The 16,398-nt window shown below is 50.3% G+C and overlaps 1 protein-coding gene and 1 long non-coding RNA gene across 4 annotated transcripts in view; one reads left to right on the top strand and one right to left on the bottom strand.

The window, feature by feature from the left end:
• Positions 1-16,398, top strand: part of CNTROB (centrobin, centriole duplication and spindle assembly protein) — a gene marked incomplete at its 5' end in the record, with an annotated part of 33,686 nt that overhangs the window by 587 nt on the left and 16,701 nt on the right. For all 3 annotated transcript variants that reach the window (XM_081167784.1, XM_081167786.1, XM_081167785.1), the window contains 6 exons: positions 1,626-1,704; positions 4,190-4,355; positions 9,795-9,911; positions 11,104-11,220; positions 12,751-12,849; positions 13,323-13,538. In XM_081167784.1, the coding sequence (XP_081023910.1) occupies positions 1,626-1,704; positions 4,190-4,355; positions 9,795-9,911; positions 11,104-11,220; positions 12,751-12,849; positions 13,323-13,538 (794 nt within the window). The remainder of the gene's footprint in view (positions 1-1,625; positions 1,705-4,189; positions 4,356-9,794; positions 9,912-11,103; positions 11,221-12,750; positions 12,850-13,322; positions 13,539-16,398) is intronic.
• On the bottom strand, positions 11,234-12,782 carry LOC308572323. Its single transcript, XR_014001718.1, has 3 exons — positions 12,680-12,782; positions 11,658-12,541; positions 11,234-11,329 (listed from the first exon to the last, which is right to left on the bottom strand). It is a non-coding gene; the product is annotated as an uncharacterized lncRNA (long non-coding RNA).

Below are 16,398 nucleotides of genomic sequence, written 5' to 3'. Positions count from 1 at the left end.
GCCAGTCTTCCACTGCCTCCCGCAGTTTGGTCAAACTCATGCTAGTCTCTTCGAGAACACTGTCCCACCATCTTGTCCTCTGTTGTCCCCTTCTCCTTGTGCCCCCCATCTTTCCCAACATCAGGGTCTTTTCCAGGGAGTGTTCTCTTCTCATGAGGTGGCCAAAGTCTTGGAGCCTCAGCTTCAGGATCTGTCCTTCCAGTGAGCACTCAGGGCTGATTTCCTTCAGAATGGAGAGGTTTGATCTTCTTGCAGTCCATGAGACTCTCAAGAGTCTCCTCCAGCACCAGAATTCAAAAGCATCCATTCTTCGGCGATCAGCCTTCTTTATGGTCCAGCTCTCATTTCCATACATCACTACTGGGAAAACCATAGCTTTAACTATACGGATCTTTGTTGGCAAGGTGATGTCTCTGCTTTTTAAGATGCTGTCTAGGTTTGTCATTGCTTTTCTCCCAAGAAGCAGGCGTCTTTTAATTTCGTGGGTGCTGTCACCATCTGCAGTGATCATGGAGCCCAAGAAAGTAAAATCTCTCACTGCCTCCATTTCTTCCCCTTCTATTTGCCAGGAGGTGATGGGACCAGTGGCCATGATCTTCGATTTTTTGATGTTGAGCTTCAGACCATATTTTGCGCTCTCCTCTTTCACCCTCATTAAAAGGTTCTTTAATTCCTCCTCACTTTCTGCCATCAAGGTTGTGTCATCTGCATATCTGAGGTTGTTGATATTTCTTCCGGCAATCTTAATTCCAGCTAGGGATTCATCCAGCCCAGCCTTTCGCATGATGAATTCTGCATATAAGTTAAACAAGCAGGGAGACAATATACAGCCTTGTCGTACTCCTTTCCCAATTTTGAACCAATCAGTTGTTGGTGCTCTCAGCCATCCCCCATTTCTTTAAGAACTTGCCATAGTTCAAGCCCCTTCACCACGGCAAGGCAGTGATCCATGAAGGGGGTACCAAAAATAGGATTTAAAAAAAGCTTTGTGTGGGGAACATGGTCCAACCAGACTTCCCTTTGGAGTAAAAGGTAAAGGTAGCCCTGCCGGTACGGGCCAGTCTTGACAGACTCTAGGGTTGTGCGCTCATCTCACTCTAGAGGCCGGGAGCCAGCGCTGTCCGCAGACACTTCCGGGTCACGTGGCCAGCGTGACATCACTGCTCTGGTGAGCCAGAGCCGCACATGGAAACGCCGTTTACCTTCCCGCTAGTAAGCGGTCCCTATTTATCTACTTGCACCCGTGGGTGCTTTTGAACTGCTAGGTTGGCAGGCGCTGGGACCGAGCAACGGGAGCCCACCCCGCCGCGGGGATTCGAACCGCCGACCATGCGATCGGCAAGTCCAAGGCGCTGAGGTTTTACCCACAGCGCCACCCGCGTCCCTTTGGAGAGACTCCCCTAAATCCTGGTCCTTTTTATTCACTGCCCTGCGTGGCACGCTTCCACTGCCACCCACCTCTTGATCTCTCATCTCACCCCTGAATCTATAGCAGGTTCTCTCTAGCCAGCCTCCCAAGCAGGAACACTGGAAGTGGCCTTACACCAAAATCGGAGCCGGTTCTCCCTTCGCCCCCAAAGCTGCTTCCGACCTGCAGACGACAATTTCCCCCTTTCTGCCTGCAGGGGATGCTGTGGCACTGCGGACTTTTGAGCGGAAAGACGATGACTCCTTTGAGAGTGACAGCACAACAGCCTTGCTCAAGTAAGTTCATCTCAGGACATGAACAGACTTCCTAGGGCTCTGGGCAGCGGTTGGTGTTTTTTTCTAAAAAGAAAAATAGGTGCTGCTACGCTGTGGAAGGCACAGCCTCTTGGAGGTGCTTTAGTGCAACCCTTTGAGTGCCAAAGCACATTCCAGGAAGGTGCCTGAGGATCATAAAAGTCATGCCAGAGCAGAGGCATTTGGGCAGAAGCGGCGGCAGTGAGATGGTGGCAGGGAAAAAGAGGTAGCAGTATGCTATACTGATGCGTACCGACCGAAAAAAGAGCATTTGCTCTGGGTCAGTTGCTATTGTAGCCTTGAGGGGTTCCTGCTACACAGCTCTTCCCAGCCAGAAGCAGCTTCATCTCAGGAGACAGATAAACAACCCCGTTTAAGCTCTTGGGTGAATTTCAGATTCTGTTGAGGAGCCTTGATGTCTTGCCACATGCTGTTTTTTTGAAATCATTGGGGGCCTTTGACAACCGTGGCTTGGTTTGCATGCTACACAAACCTTGGTTCAGTCCTGAGCCTTGGTAATGTGCATGAGTTTCTGATTGGTTTTGCTTGGTGCATTCAGAGGCTCCTGCATGTCATGAGAAACCATGGTTCAGTGTTGCATGCAGATCAGAATTTACTTCTCTGCTTCCTCACACATTTGAAGGATGAATGGAGGTGTCTTCCCTTTAGCTAGGGTGTTGTTGTTTAGTCGTGACCGACTCTTCGTCACCCCCTGGACCAGAGCATGCCAGGCACTCCTGTCTTCCACTGCCTCCCGCAGTTTAGTCAAACTCATGCTGGTAGCTTCGAGAACACTGTCCCACCATCTCGTCCTCTGTCGTCCCCTTCTCCTTGTGCCCTCCATCTTTCCCAACATCAGGGTCTTTTCCAGGGAGTCATCTCTTCTCATGAGGTGGCCAAAGTCTTGGAGCCTCAGCTTCAGGATCTGTCCTTCCAGTGAGCATTCAGGGCTGATTTCCTTCAGAATGGAGAGGTTTGATCTTCTCTTGATCTTCATGGGACTCTCAAGAGTCTCCTCCAGCACCAGAATTCAAAGCTAGGGTAGATGATCTCATAGAAAGCTTATCTTTGGAGTCCACGGTTCTAGAGAGCAGAGGCGGAGAACTGGATCTGGCTGGTGGGCCAGATCCCTTAACTCCACTACCCTCTGCAGGTCACCAACTTATCAATCACATGACACCACAGTGATGTGATTCCCCAACCCCCGGGCTAGCATAGAGCTTGCACCTCACGTTGAAGCCCTGTGGATCAGCTTTAAAGCACCACACACAGCTCTGTGCCAGTCCCGAATATCAGCTGTTCTTGCATAGAGCAGCGTAGGCACTTAAGCACCTACAACCAGCTGGTTGTCACGGCTTCACAGCGCGGCCATGCAGGGCATTGCAGGTGCGCCTGATTTGCAGCGCCTGCAACCCCCCCTTTTTTGGCTCAGTCCTGCCTGTACCTGCACCTCACATTGTGAGGTGGAACAGGTGGGCAAGGCTTGGCCAAACAAAGTCCTAAAAGGTAATGGGACCCCTGACCATTAGGTCCAGTCGCAGACAACTCTGGGGTTGCGGCGCTCATCTCGCTTTATTGGCCGAGGGAGCCGGCGTTCAGCTTCCAGGTCATGTGGCCAGCATGACTAAGTCGCTTCTGGTGAACCAGAGCAGCACGGAAACACCGTTTACCTTCCCGCTGGAGTGGTACCTATTTATCTACTTGCACTTTGACGTGCTTTCAAACTGCTAGGTTGGCAGGAGCAGGGACCGAGCAATGGGAGCTCACCCCGTCCTGGGGATTCGAACCGCCAACCTTCTGATCGGCAAGTCCTAGGCTCTGTGGTTTAACCCACAGCGCCACCCGTGTCCTTAAGGCCCAGCTAATGAGGCCTGTGGGCCAGAAGTTACCCACGATAGTGTTTTGGTTCTTAGGAACAAAGGGATATAGTGATATAAGGTTAGAATATAGAGATGACTAAGATGACTGAGGTTGGAAAGTAACAATTGGGAGTTGCTATAAAATTATGGACATTGGGATGCAGAAAGGGGGGGTATGGGGAAGTCCCAGAAAAGAGGTTTATGAAAATATGTTATGAAATTATACGTGTATGTTTGTTTTCCTAAGTGTTTGTTTGTTCTTTAAAATTTCGTAAAACCAATAAAAATCTTATAAAAAAAAAAAACAGAAGTTACCCACGATAGAGAAATGCAGAGACCCGAGTGTAGGAGCAATATTGTAAAAGGAGGATCAGTAGACAGACGACAGCCCTTGGGGTGAAAGGCCAGGAAGTGCTTCAGCCATCCCTTAAATGTTGAGAGAGAAGAGAGCAGGCTCTAGAACTCCTGGGTCCTTGTCCTGGCATCTTGGGGATAGAAGATGCCGGAAGCTAAAGAGTAAGAGTGTCAGAAGGGTGGAGGGATCGATTGTGGCTGGTTTTGAAGGAGCCTCTGTTGCCTTCACGTCCCCTTTCCGTTTGTCCCCTTAGCGCCAGGCCCCTGCAGGAAGTCTCTCCTCCTGGCTCCCTAGCCGGCTTCGAGCAGCTATTTCCCCGCTACACCAGTCTGCGCTTGGGCCAACTCCGTGAGCATCCGCCATATGCCGACTCCCACCTGCTGAAGGACTCTTTGGACAAGGAGCAGGCCCGGCGGAAGGTGAGTGGCACCAGACAGCTGTGGAGCCTGCCTGAAGGAGTCACCAAAGATTGTGGGAGAATGAGGGAACGGGTGGCTGCTAGGACTGGGTCTGCTCTGTCCTCTCCCCCCCCCCCAAATTGCTTTTAAAAGTCACAGGCATTATCAAAGGTCAAAGCTAGATTACAGCAAGGCAATGAATTGATTTTAGAATGTGTTTCAATTAATTGATTGTGATTTTATGTAAAGTGTGTTACTTTTACTGTTGTTAGCCGCTCTGTGCCTGGCTTCGGCTGGGGAGGGCGGGATATAAATAAAATTTTATTATTATTATTAGTAATTAATTAAATAAGTAAACAATTAAACAATTATTAATATTGTTATTAAGGGACGCGGGTGGCGCTGTGGGTAAGACCTCAGTGCCTAGGACTTGCCGATCGTATGGTCGGCAGTTCGAATCCCTGCGGCGGGGTGAGCTCCCATCTTTCGGTCCCAGCTCCTGCCCACCTAGCAGTTCGAAAGCACCCCAAAGTGCAAGTAGATAAATAGGTACCGCTTTATAGCGGGAAGGTAAACGGCGTTTCCGTGTGCTGCGCTGGTGCTGGCTTGCCAGAGCAGCTTCGTCACGCTGGCCACGTGACCCGGAAGTGTCTCCGGACAGCGCTGGCCCCCGGCCTCTTAAGTGAGATGGGCGCACAACCCTAGAGTCGGACACGACTGGCCCGTACGGGCAGGGGTACCTTTACCTTTAATATTGTTATTATTTATACCCTGCCCATCTGACTGGGTTTCCCCAGCCACTCTGGGCGGCTCCCAACAGAATGTTAAAAACACAATAAAATTAAAAACGCGATGAACAAATAAAAATTTGCCATACTGAATTTTTTACTGATAAGAAAGGCATTGGAAAATGAAAGGATCACAATTAGGAATGTCCTCAGTATCACCTGGATGTTCTTGCTTTCATTTTGAAAAGAATTGCAAAAAAATTAATATTTTTTGATACTATACTACACTGAAATGTTTCTTTGATTGTCCTTGAATCTTCCTGCCACACTTGCCATCCTCTCCTGCCACACCCTCTGAGAACCAGTGCCCTAAACAAAGAGAGCCAACTACTTGTGTATTTTTTTGCTGGGGGGAAATGCTCCACGCAGGCCGGTGTCTAGTAAAAAAACCTCAGCCTAGTCCATTGGCCCATCGGCCTCACACCCCACCCCCCCTTCTCACCTGAGCCTCTCCTAATTGCCAGGATTACTGCTTTGCATTAGGCAACCAAAGAGGCTTGAAAGATGGACCAGTATGGCTGGAGGGGGGGGGCGGTATGAAGTAAGTGTCATGTGACCTGCGACTTTAAGTAAAGCTACTCGGACTTAGCCGGTATCATGCCCCATAAAGAGCTTTCTGACCTTCCAGCCACGTGCCCCCCTACATTCACCTTCAACATGGGCAGAGTTCCATGGGCAGTTAGGAAGACGGGATCAGGGCTGCAAGCTGCGGTTGTTGCTGAACTGTAACCTCTTCACGAAAGAAACCAGGAGTCCCGACTTCTCTGGCGAAAGGGATAAGGTCCAGTAGATCTGCTTCTCAGCAGCCCCTTCCTCTCAGTGAATCGCAATGCTGGAAGGGGCGACAGCGGTATCCCTGACATGTGTCCAAACCCTTCAGAAAAGCCTCTGCTTTAAAAGGGTCAGCCGGTTTCACCTTCAAATCAAGGCTGCGTTTCCTGAATTTGCAAGGGAGCGACGCCTGAGTTTGTGTGTTCGTGTCAGCCCTGATCTTCAGCCAAAGGGAAGTGGAGCTGAACTTCCGGAGATCTTCAGAGTTCTCTGTGGCACCCTTCTCCCACCTCCAAAAAGCTTGCCAAGTAAAAAGATATTTGGTGGGTTTTTTTGTTTTGTTTTTTAAAAACACCAATTTTATGCGAAATCAGCAGGAGGCCATGAGACATTGCTTTGAGTTCCATGATTTAGGATGCAGAATGTGGCTCCGTTCTGGGGCAGAACTTGAATTTGTTAAGCTTCACGCAACCTGTACTTGCGACACCATAATAACTCATCTAGAAAATAACAGCTCCAGCTTCACTAGCATGGATATGGGTACCTGCTCTTTTCACAACAGGTGGGGAATATCCACTCTTTCCCCCCTCTTTAAGCTGGGGTGGGCAGGCTAAAGTCTTTGGGTGTGGTCTACTTTCCCTGTTGGGTTCTGGTCTCACTAGTTTCCAGTGGCCCAGCAATTAGTTTTCAGAATACAAGAGTGCCTAACACAGAATATTGCGAAGGGTGAAATCTTCCTCACTTGGGTCAGCTGCTCTGGAGTCGGCACTCATGGCCGTGAATATATGAAGTGCCTTTCTGGATGGGCCGAAGCATCCTTTGCAGATAACCTAATAAAAACCTGCCAGATCAGGCCAGCTCTCATCTAGTCCAACATCCTGTTCTCACAGTGGCTGACCAGATCCCTGTGGGAAACCTGCAAGCAGGATTGGAGCACGGCCCCCCTCCCTTCCTGTGATTTCTAGCAACTGGTATTTGCTTCCTCAAATTCTGGAGGCAGAGCACAGCCATCGCGAGCCCTCTCCGCAGTGAATTTGTCTAATCCTCTTTTAAAGTCATCTAGGTTGCTGGCCATCGCTGCCTCCTCTGGGAGGGAGGTCTGTAGTTTAACTGTGTGCTCCTTTTGTCCATCCTAAACTTCCGACATTCAGAGACCTGCTCAAGGGGCAGCTCTTAGGCTGTGCACAAAAGGCACAGGCACCTCATTTGTGCCCAACCCTTGCTTTTAATCCACTCTCCGGTGCATTTTAAAGGAGTGCTCTCAAGTACCCGCTCTTGTCATTGTTATCCCCCTGCCCTCCAGCTTGTGTTCAACTCCAGCCTCCTTCCAAACAGAATTCTGACTGCCTCCTGCCTCCACCTCGTTCTCCTCTCTTGTCCTAACCATCTTCCGGAGGACAAGGAAGCGGAGTGGGTGGTGGCGATGATGGCAGAGGAGGCCAGCCCTGACCAGGAGGAGGCGCTGGCGTGCCGCAGACCCAGCCCACGTGCCGGTGGAACAAGCCTGACCTTGGTGATGTTGCTGCCGAGCGCCTTGCCCGGCTTTAAGCTGCTTGCTGGGGTGGGTGGAGGGCTAGCCGGCCCCCTCCCGAGGCTCAATTTAGCCCTCTAAGCCTATTAGAGCGCAGGAGCCAGCTCTCCCTGGCCTAGGTGCTGCTGGGAACCCAAAGTAAGCTCCAGGGCTCTGAGAGCTGTTCCAGAAAGTCCTGGAACTTCCTGGGAGGAATATTCTGGAGGACTCAAATCTCGGCCTTTCTGGGAGGCAGGTGGGAGTGTGTGGGTGAAGCGGCTTCTGCCCCATAGCGTTGCCCATGCAAAGGAGTTATATCCTTTCAAGCAGCCCCTGAACACCAGGGCTTACTTTTTAAAAAGAGTTTAAAAGAGAGCTTTCCCTCCTTCTTGGTCCCAGAGCAGAACACCCATCTATTAGGGCTTTTTTGCTCCATGCTTGAGCCCCAACACACTCACACACTGAATACACTTGGAACTCTCATTCCTTGGGCACCCTGGGCTGATTCACGCCAGGCTACATTTCGGTGGCGCATTTGCCACAGGGTGGTCCCCGCTGTATCCAAAGCAGGTGCCCGACCGTTCAGCTATGGCCCCCTCCCCCCCCCCAAGAAGTGCCCGGCCAACCTAGGAGTCAGACTCAGGTCCGCAGCATGACAGGCACGGATGCCAGTCCCTCTGCTACAAACACTGCCTCTAACACAGCGTTGTGATAAGTGTGTCTGGGTGGGAGGAGAACGGACTACTCGCTGGGACGTGGCAAATTGCAGTGGTACTGCAGGAAGGCGCTTTTGGTAGACGCAGGTGCAACATCTCAACGGACGTCCGGCTGGCTAAAAGCAACTCCAGTCCCAGTTTAATGAGGCCTGGGAGTATATTGTGACACTGGAAAGTCATATGAATCAGGCCCGGACAGGTCTGCCTCGGGAAAGCCTTCCTGATTCAAGGCACGCTAGCCCAAGAAGCCCCCTCAGTGGGGCTTGAGGGCCACTGACTAATATCGTAACAGATGGGCAGGTCCGCCCTGAGATGCAAGTGATACTATCGCTGGCTCTCTTCCAAGCCTAATTAAACACATTTTTATTCTCCTGTGGTTTTTTGGTGGTTTTTTTTACAGGGGATTGATCTGCTACGAGTACTATAGCTGTAGTACTGCTGAAGATGGATCTGCTGCCAAGTCATAGATAGCTCAGCTACAAATCTTTTTTTTTTTAATCAAATAAATTTTATTAGTATTTTCCACACAACAACAACATGAAAAATATCGAAAAATAACAATACACAACACACAAAAACCAACATTCAAAAAACTAAAAAAGCAACAACTAAAAAAACCAAAACAAATCCATATCTTACAAGTTAATAATATAAACACTAAAAAAAAAGAAAGAAAAATGTTTTGTTTTGTAGCTCAGCTGCAAATCTGTTGTTTTCCTGAATTATTATGATTGCTTTAAATACTGATTATGCTTATCTGTATTGGGGGGGGGGAGTTTCTGGGAACTGGCATGAAGTGTTCCCTGATGCTCATCCCCATTAACAGCCACTGGACCCAGATGTGGGCAACAAGGTCTGGCCACTGGCCAGATCACTATCCCCCCCCCCCCGGTTTGGCCCAGCATGATGGGCAAAGGTACAGCCTACAAAGCTCTGGTCAATCAGCTGACTGTCACCTCTTGCAAAGCCCTGTGCCGCAGATCAGCTGATCAGTGGTGCCTGGAAACGCCCCCATGGCCAAGCCAGGTCTTCACCTGCCCCGCACCTGACATCAGGTGGGAGCAGCTGGACCAAATAGGGAGGCCTGGTGGGTCTCATCAGATTCGCAGGCCAAAGAGTCCTCCCTGCTGCCCTAGGCTGACCCAAGACAGCCAAGTCTGGGGCGGGGGGATGGGGGAGACTGTTTCCTTCCAAATGGTTTCCTCATGCAAACCAGGCAGAGCAAGGCTTCCTTCTGTCTGCCGCAGAGGGGACTTATTCTGCTCTTGGAGGCAGAGGAGAACTCCGCTTCCCCTGAGCAGGGTGCTCCGTGTAGGACAGGAGAGAAGCAGCGACTGAACACCTGTATTTATAAGAGGATATAAGCAGGGCAGAAGTAAGGCATGGCCTCCTGAATAATCCCCAGGACTGGCTCAGGTCCCGGAAATCTTCATCTTTCATTTTAGCTGTTAGGGGTTTGACTGATATCAAAGTTTCCATCGCTCAGGACTGTGGGGTGGGGAGAGACGGGGGGGGGGGAGAACCTGGAAGAATGGTACATCAGTGGGGGTTCTTGGAAAGGAGCCGGGACTTGAGTCGCCCCTTCCGCAAGAATCATTTCCTACCTCCCCTAGCCCAAATGCTTCACCCTTCCCTTCCGCAACCACTGAGCTCTTGACCTCTTCCTCCCACCCAGCACTGCGAGCGGCACATCCACGCCTTGCAGAATCGCATCCTGGAGCTGCAGCAGCAGCTGGCCGTCGCCGTCTCGGCGGACAAGAAGAAAGACAGCATGATAGAGCAGCTGGATAAGGTAAGCCTTCAACACGACAGGTGGGTGGACGAGATGTCCAGAGACAGGCTGGCCCAGGAGCAGCAGCGGCGGCAGGTGGCTTGGAGTTGGAGCATCATTGCTGGAGCCCATGGGGAGCCCAGGGCATGGAGGCAGGAGGCCTCTGAATACTAGGGACTGGGGAGTGCAGGTGAGGAGAGCGCTGCTGCTTACAGCTCTCATAATCCACAAAACAATATTGTTGTTTAGTCGTGTCCTCCTCTTCGTGACCCCTGGACCAGAGCACGCCAGGCCCTCCTGTCTTCCACTGCCTCCCGCAGTTTGGTCAGACTCATGTTCGTAGCCTCGAGAACACTGTCCCACCATCTCGTCCTCCGTCGTCCCCTTCTCCTTGCGCCCTCCATCTTTCCCAACATCAGGGTCTTTTCCAGGGAGTCTTCTCTTCTCCTGAGGGGGCCAAAGTCTTGGAGCCTCAGCTTCAGGATCTGCCCTGCCAGTGAGCACTCAGGGGTGATTTCCTTCAGAATGGAGAGGTTTGATTTTCTTGCAGTCTGTGGGATTCTCAAGAGTCTCTTCCAGCACCAGAATTCAAAAGCATCCATTCTTCGGCAATCAGCCTTCTTTATGGTCCAGCTTTAATATGAACCGTTAATATTAACAATATTAATATTAGCAAACTTGCAACCGAAAACAAACTAAGGACTGTCGAATTCACACACACACACTTTCTTCATACTGCAGAGGTGCCTGTTGCATCCCAGGCTTGAACAAGGATCTCGGGTGTTTCCCAGAGAGCCCCTGTTCCTTCCTTGCTCTCTCAGGATCATTGTACGGGTCTCAAAGGTACATTTGCTGTAGGCTCAGTGCTCTAGTCACCTCTGCATATAAAGGAAACAAGAACAACCCTCATAGTGAGCATTTACCTCTGGAATGGAATCGAGCCCCCAGCTGCTTGTTGGTCATTTCAAAACAAGCCCTATGCAAGCAGTGGTTGAGTCCAGGCCAGAAAAATGGCCTGCAGAGGCCAGTGTAGGATGTGGCTTCCAGGGGACGGAGGGGGAAATTGACGACAGTTTCGACAATACACCAGTTCTCTCTCACTGCCCAAAGAGCGAGGGATCTCTTTACAGCTGGGGAACCCCCTGGATCCCTGTTGGGGCGGGGGGGGGGCAGGGAAGACAGCCAGTTGAGCCTCTCATTCTCCTTTCCACAGACCCTGGCCAAAGTGGTGGAGGGCTGGAACCGGCACGAGGCTGAGCGAACGGCGACGCTACGCAGGCTGCAGACGGAGAAGGAAGGGCTTGAGCAGGCGCTGGGGAAGCAGAAGGAGGTGGGGTTTTGGGCCACGGATCTCAGCAGGGCAGCAAGGGGGGGGGGGTTCCAGCTTCGCCCATCGGTAGGCAGGCGCATGGGGCCACCAGGAAATTTGGAGAGAGGCACTCTGGTGGTGCTGTGGGTTAAACCACAGAGCCTAGGACTTGCCGATCAGAAGGTCGGCGGTTCGAATCCCTGCGACTGGGTGAGCTCCTGTTGCTCAGTCCCATCTCCTGCCAACCTAGCAGTTCGAAAGCATATCAAAGTGCAAGTAGATAAATAGGTATCTCTCTGGCGGGAAGGTAAACGGCGTTTCTGTGCGCTGCTCTGGTTTGCCAGAAGCGGCTTAGTCATGCTTGCCACATGACCCAGAAGCTGTACGCCGGCTCCCTCGGCCAATAAAGCGAGTCGGCCATGACTGGACCTAATGGTCAGGGGTCCCTTTACCTTTACCTTTGCATTTTGTAGCTGCGCTGGATCAACTATGAGGCAGAATGGGGCAGCCCCCTCCCTGTTGCTCTTGTACACAACCTCCCCTTTTTTCTGTGTTGGTCGTCAGAGCTACATATGCCACACAGGACCCTGTGCTTGTCGCCCGAAGCTCTTCTCTGTGTCCCTCTCCCTGAGAGGTTTGGTGGGTGGCAACACGAGAACAGGCCTTTTCGGTGGTGGCTCCCCAAGTGTGGAATGCTCTCGCCCGAGAGGCTCACCTGGCGACATCATTATGTCTTTAGGCACCAGGCAAAAACATCCTCTTTTATTCAGTCCTTTAGCCGTTAAATAATCTATGGGGGGGGGGAGTGTTATTATGCTTACAGTGGTACCTCTGGTTACGTACTTAATTCATTCCGGAGGTCCGTTCTTAACCTGAAACTGTTCTTAACCTGAAGCACCACTTTAGCTAATGGGGCCTCCCACTGCTGCCGCGCTGCAGCGGCACGATTTCTGTTCTTGTCCTGAAGCAAAGTTCTTAACCTGAAGCACTATTTCTGGGTTAGCAGAGTCTGTAACCTGAAGTGTATGTAACCTGAAGCGTATGTAACCCGAGGTACCACTGTACTTTATCATGGTGCTTTTTATTATGCCTTTATCATTTTGCTCCGTAAAATGCGTTCTTAATGTTGTACATCGTCCTGGGGTCTTTTGATAAAAGGTCTATAAATCAGAATAATAGTAATAATAATAATAGGCTCAGGGGCTGCTGAATCTCTCCCATTGAGATTCGCCCTCAGTCAGTCTCTCTGGGATGGGCTAAGGGGGGGGGGCACCATCTTGCCTTTTGCTTCAGGCAGTGAAATGTCCCATTCAGGCCTGGACGGAACCAGCAACCCATCACCCTGGGTCTAGGAAGGATAGAATAGAATTTTATTATTACGGTCACAGACCAAAAGCCCGGTAAGGTATCTTTGGGGGTGGTTATTATGGTCACAGACCAGTTCTGGGTCACTTACAAAATCAGGAAAATCATAAAACACAATGGTCTAGGAAGGATGCAGCTGGGGGCCCTCTCTGTCTTCGGGAAATGGCTAACTCTTCTTTCCTATAGAAAATCTCGGAGGTGGAAGAGCGCCTCACACAAGCCTTGTCTGCCCTCAGCCAGGAGCAGCAAGCGGCCAGTCAGTTCTGCAAGGAGAAGGAGGCTCTGGTAAGAAGCAGCTCCCCTGAACCTTCCCAAGCCCTCGCTCCTGTGGGGTGCAGTCCTCTAATCCAGGGAGTAAGCCCCATTGGGCTCAGTGGAGCTTATTTTTGAGTAAGCATAGAATGGCCTCCCAGTGGCCCCTCACCTTTCCAGTGGCCCCTGCCCCTTTAATTGGAGCGCAGAAGAGGAAAACAACCCACACCTGCTGAAATTCTTCTTCCACTCTGCTATTAAAAGGTACAGGAGCCCTGTCTTCTTTCTGCCCCCCATCATCTGGCCCTATCACCATGAGAGCTGAAAAGAGCCCCACTTTTGGGGGGGGCAAGAGGCTGCTGACTCTCAAACGCCACAGGGAGTTGCCTGGCGCCTCCCATTAATGCCCTTCTCGGGGCATCGTTCTGGGCTCAGGAATTGGACCCACCGAGACCTTTCTCGCATCAGAGCTGACAAGTGCGCCCCATCCCCTTCCGCCCGCTCAGGAGGAGGAGAGGTCCAGGCTCTCTTGCGACTTGGAGGAGGAGCGCCGGCAGGTGCGCAGCCTGGAGGCAGAGTGGAATCTGGAGCGCCGGCAGCAGGAGACCCTGCGGGCCACGCTGGAGGAGCAGCAGAAAGCTTGGGCCCAGCGCGAGAGGCAGCTGGAGCAGCAGCAGCAAGTCCTGCAGGAGGAGAGCCGCTCCCAGGTGGACAAGGAGAAGGTGAGAGAGTGAGAGGCTCCTCCCAGGCCTTCCAAATCCCTCGCAGGGGCGGTTTCCCTCCCCATTTAAGAGCACAATCAAAAGCATGGGTAGGTAAACTAAGGCCCGGGGGCCGGATCTGGCCCAATCACCTTCTAAATCCAGTCCACAGATGGTCTGGGAATCAGCTTGTTTTTCCATGAGTAGAATGTGTCCTTTTATTTAAAATGCATCTCTGGGTTATTTGTGGGGCATAGGAATTCGTTCATTATTTTTTCCCCAAAATATAGTCTGGCCCACCACAATGACTGAGGGCAGTGGACCGGCCCCCTGCTGAAAAAGTTTGCTGACCCCTGATCAAAAGCTTTGCCTCGCAGGCAGTTTCTTACACTAGAACCCATGGACACCCTCTGAAGTTATTACCCATAGTTGCACTTAAATATATACATGGTTCTTGTCGCTATTCATTGTAAATGGCATGGCCAAAGGAAATGGGATGTAGAGAGGTCAGCCTGTGACTGTTTCACAGGAAACAGTAATTGATAACACAGACATTCTGGCATCGGCGTTAGCATTAGCAAATGTTAAAGTAAAAGCATTGTGCCAGTTCTATTAACTGTGAGTGGAGTTGGAAACTTAGTAGGTTAACTTGAGAATAAGCCTACACTTGAGATTCAGCCTAAATTTGAGAATAAGCCTAAACTTGGATTAAGAACGCTGCAAACCTGGAAGTAGGTGTTTTGGTTTGTGAACTTTGCCTTGGAAGCAGAACATGTTCCGCTTCCTGTTGAGGGTGTTCCGTTTGTAAATTGAGACCCCTGCTGGTACGGGAAAGCACACCTTGGTTTAAGAACGCTTTGGTTTAAGAACAGATTTCCGGAACGGATTAAGTTTGTAAACCAAGGTACCACTGTAGTTCGATTTTGGACCATTTAATTTTTTAAAAGAGAGCTGGTTGCAATCCTGAGCTTACTTGCTAGCAAGCAATTCTCACCAAATTCCACGGGTAATACTATTTTTATCATTTAAACAATGCTCATCAGTGTGCATAGGATGGCTCCTCCCCTCCTGAGCTTACAATATAACCTCAGACAAGGCAGCATCCTATATTCCTATCCCCTTTTAAATCTCTCCTACCCTCTCTTGGCCCTCTTTCAAAAAGACTCAGCCCCACCCCAGCTGTCCTACTCCAGACTCCTGCCTTCATTTTTTTACTGAGGCTGTAGCAGGCAGGCAAGCAGGCAGGCTCAATATGGAGAAGAGCAGCTAAATTTCTGGGACTGCTGTAGAAAAATAAGTAGGGCTTTGAGTACTTTATCAGTAGGGTTTCTTACCTGGCTGCTCAGCTGCAGTATTCCAGCACAAGGAAGGGCCACAGTCCTTCTGTAAGGAAACCCCTTCAAAAGAGGCGTGGCCTGTTTTGCCTAGTGGGCGGGGCTGACTCTGGCTCCACCTTCGAGCCATAGCCTCTTACCCGGAGCACAGAGGCAGGGGAGGCCTTTCTTGCCATGGAATCCCAAGGCTGGGAAGAACTACCACCCTATGGAAGAAATCCCCACCCTATGGAGGAAAAGCGTAGGCCGCGGCGGCAGCAGCCTTCCCAGTCTGTGAGTTGTGGGGTAGAGATGTCTCATTCTGATTTGGCTGTGGGCCAGCTGTTACCTGCGGGTCCACGTCTAATCTTGGTTAACAGGACTAGGAAAGAACTCCAGGAAACAATATCCATGGCTCCAGATCTGGTTTAATCACACACACAGCTTTTGCTCACTTTTCTGTTTCAAGGAGCCCTTTAATTTTTAATTTAAAAAAAAAATATTTTTAATTGATCAATTTCCACATAACAAATTATCAAACCATATAATCACATACATTATTTCCCCCCCCTTGCCCCCTCCCTCCCTCCCCCACCAAGGACTTCCCTCAGCTCCTCTCCCTGATTTCCCTTCACATATTTCCTCTGCATATTATAAAATTGTACATAGACTTACATATCTATCCATCATGTTGTCAACCAACAAACTTGTGTATGTTTATTCAAAACCTGCCAAGGAGTCCAATTCATTTTGTTGTCTTTTTAAATAATTTGTAAAAAGTTCCCATTCCTCCTTAAAGCCACAGTTGTCCTTGTCTCGCAATTGGCAAGTCAAAGATATATTCCTCTATTTTACAAGTTTTTTCCTTCCCTTTCTTATGCAATTCTGAAAAGTATTTTACAAATGCTGCCCTTATTTCCTTCATCTTGTCTGCGATCTTTAATTTTTAAGGTTTCTAGTCCTGAGTGATTCAGAGAAAAGCTTTAAAAGTATTCTGCTGCTCAGAAGCGGGATGCCAGCAAACGTCCCTCATCTGACTCCTGTGACTTACCACTCCTGTGTTGTGCCCTTTAATAGCTAAGGCAGGCCTTGCAATGTGTTTACTCCCCAAATGATTGTTTTGCCGCCACAGAGCGTCAGGTGAACAGCACCTGCTAGACTAGGCCAATGGTCTTCTCTAACCCTGCGTCGTGTTGCTCTTGGTGGCCTATCAGATGCCACAAGCAGGGTGTCGTTATACTAGCCTGCTCCCCCTTGTGTTCTCGTGCAACTAGTCTTCGGAGGCAGCATGCTGTCTCTTAACCTGGAGGGGTTTGTTGCCATGAACCACCCTGTGATGTTCAGATGAATGGCAGTACAGTGGTACCTCGGGTTACATACGCTTCAGGTTACATACGCTTCAGGTTACAGATTCCACTGGCCCCACTGGTTAAGAACTTTGCTTCAGGATGAGAACAGAAATTGTGGTCCGGCAGAGTGGCAGCAGCAGGAGGCCCCATTAGCTAAAGTGGTGCTTCATAGCATCTAGATCAAGGGAAGTAATAGTGCCACTGTATTCTGCTCTGGTC

The sequence above is a fragment of the Podarcis bocagei genome (genome assembly GCF_964188305.1).
Source record: "Podarcis bocagei genome assembly, chromosome: 13".
Lineage (NCBI taxonomy): Eukaryota > Metazoa > Chordata > Lepidosauria > Squamata > Lacertidae > Podarcis > Podarcis bocagei.
Note: the sequence above shows the minus strand (reverse complement) of the source record. Positions and strands in the feature narration are given on the sequence as shown.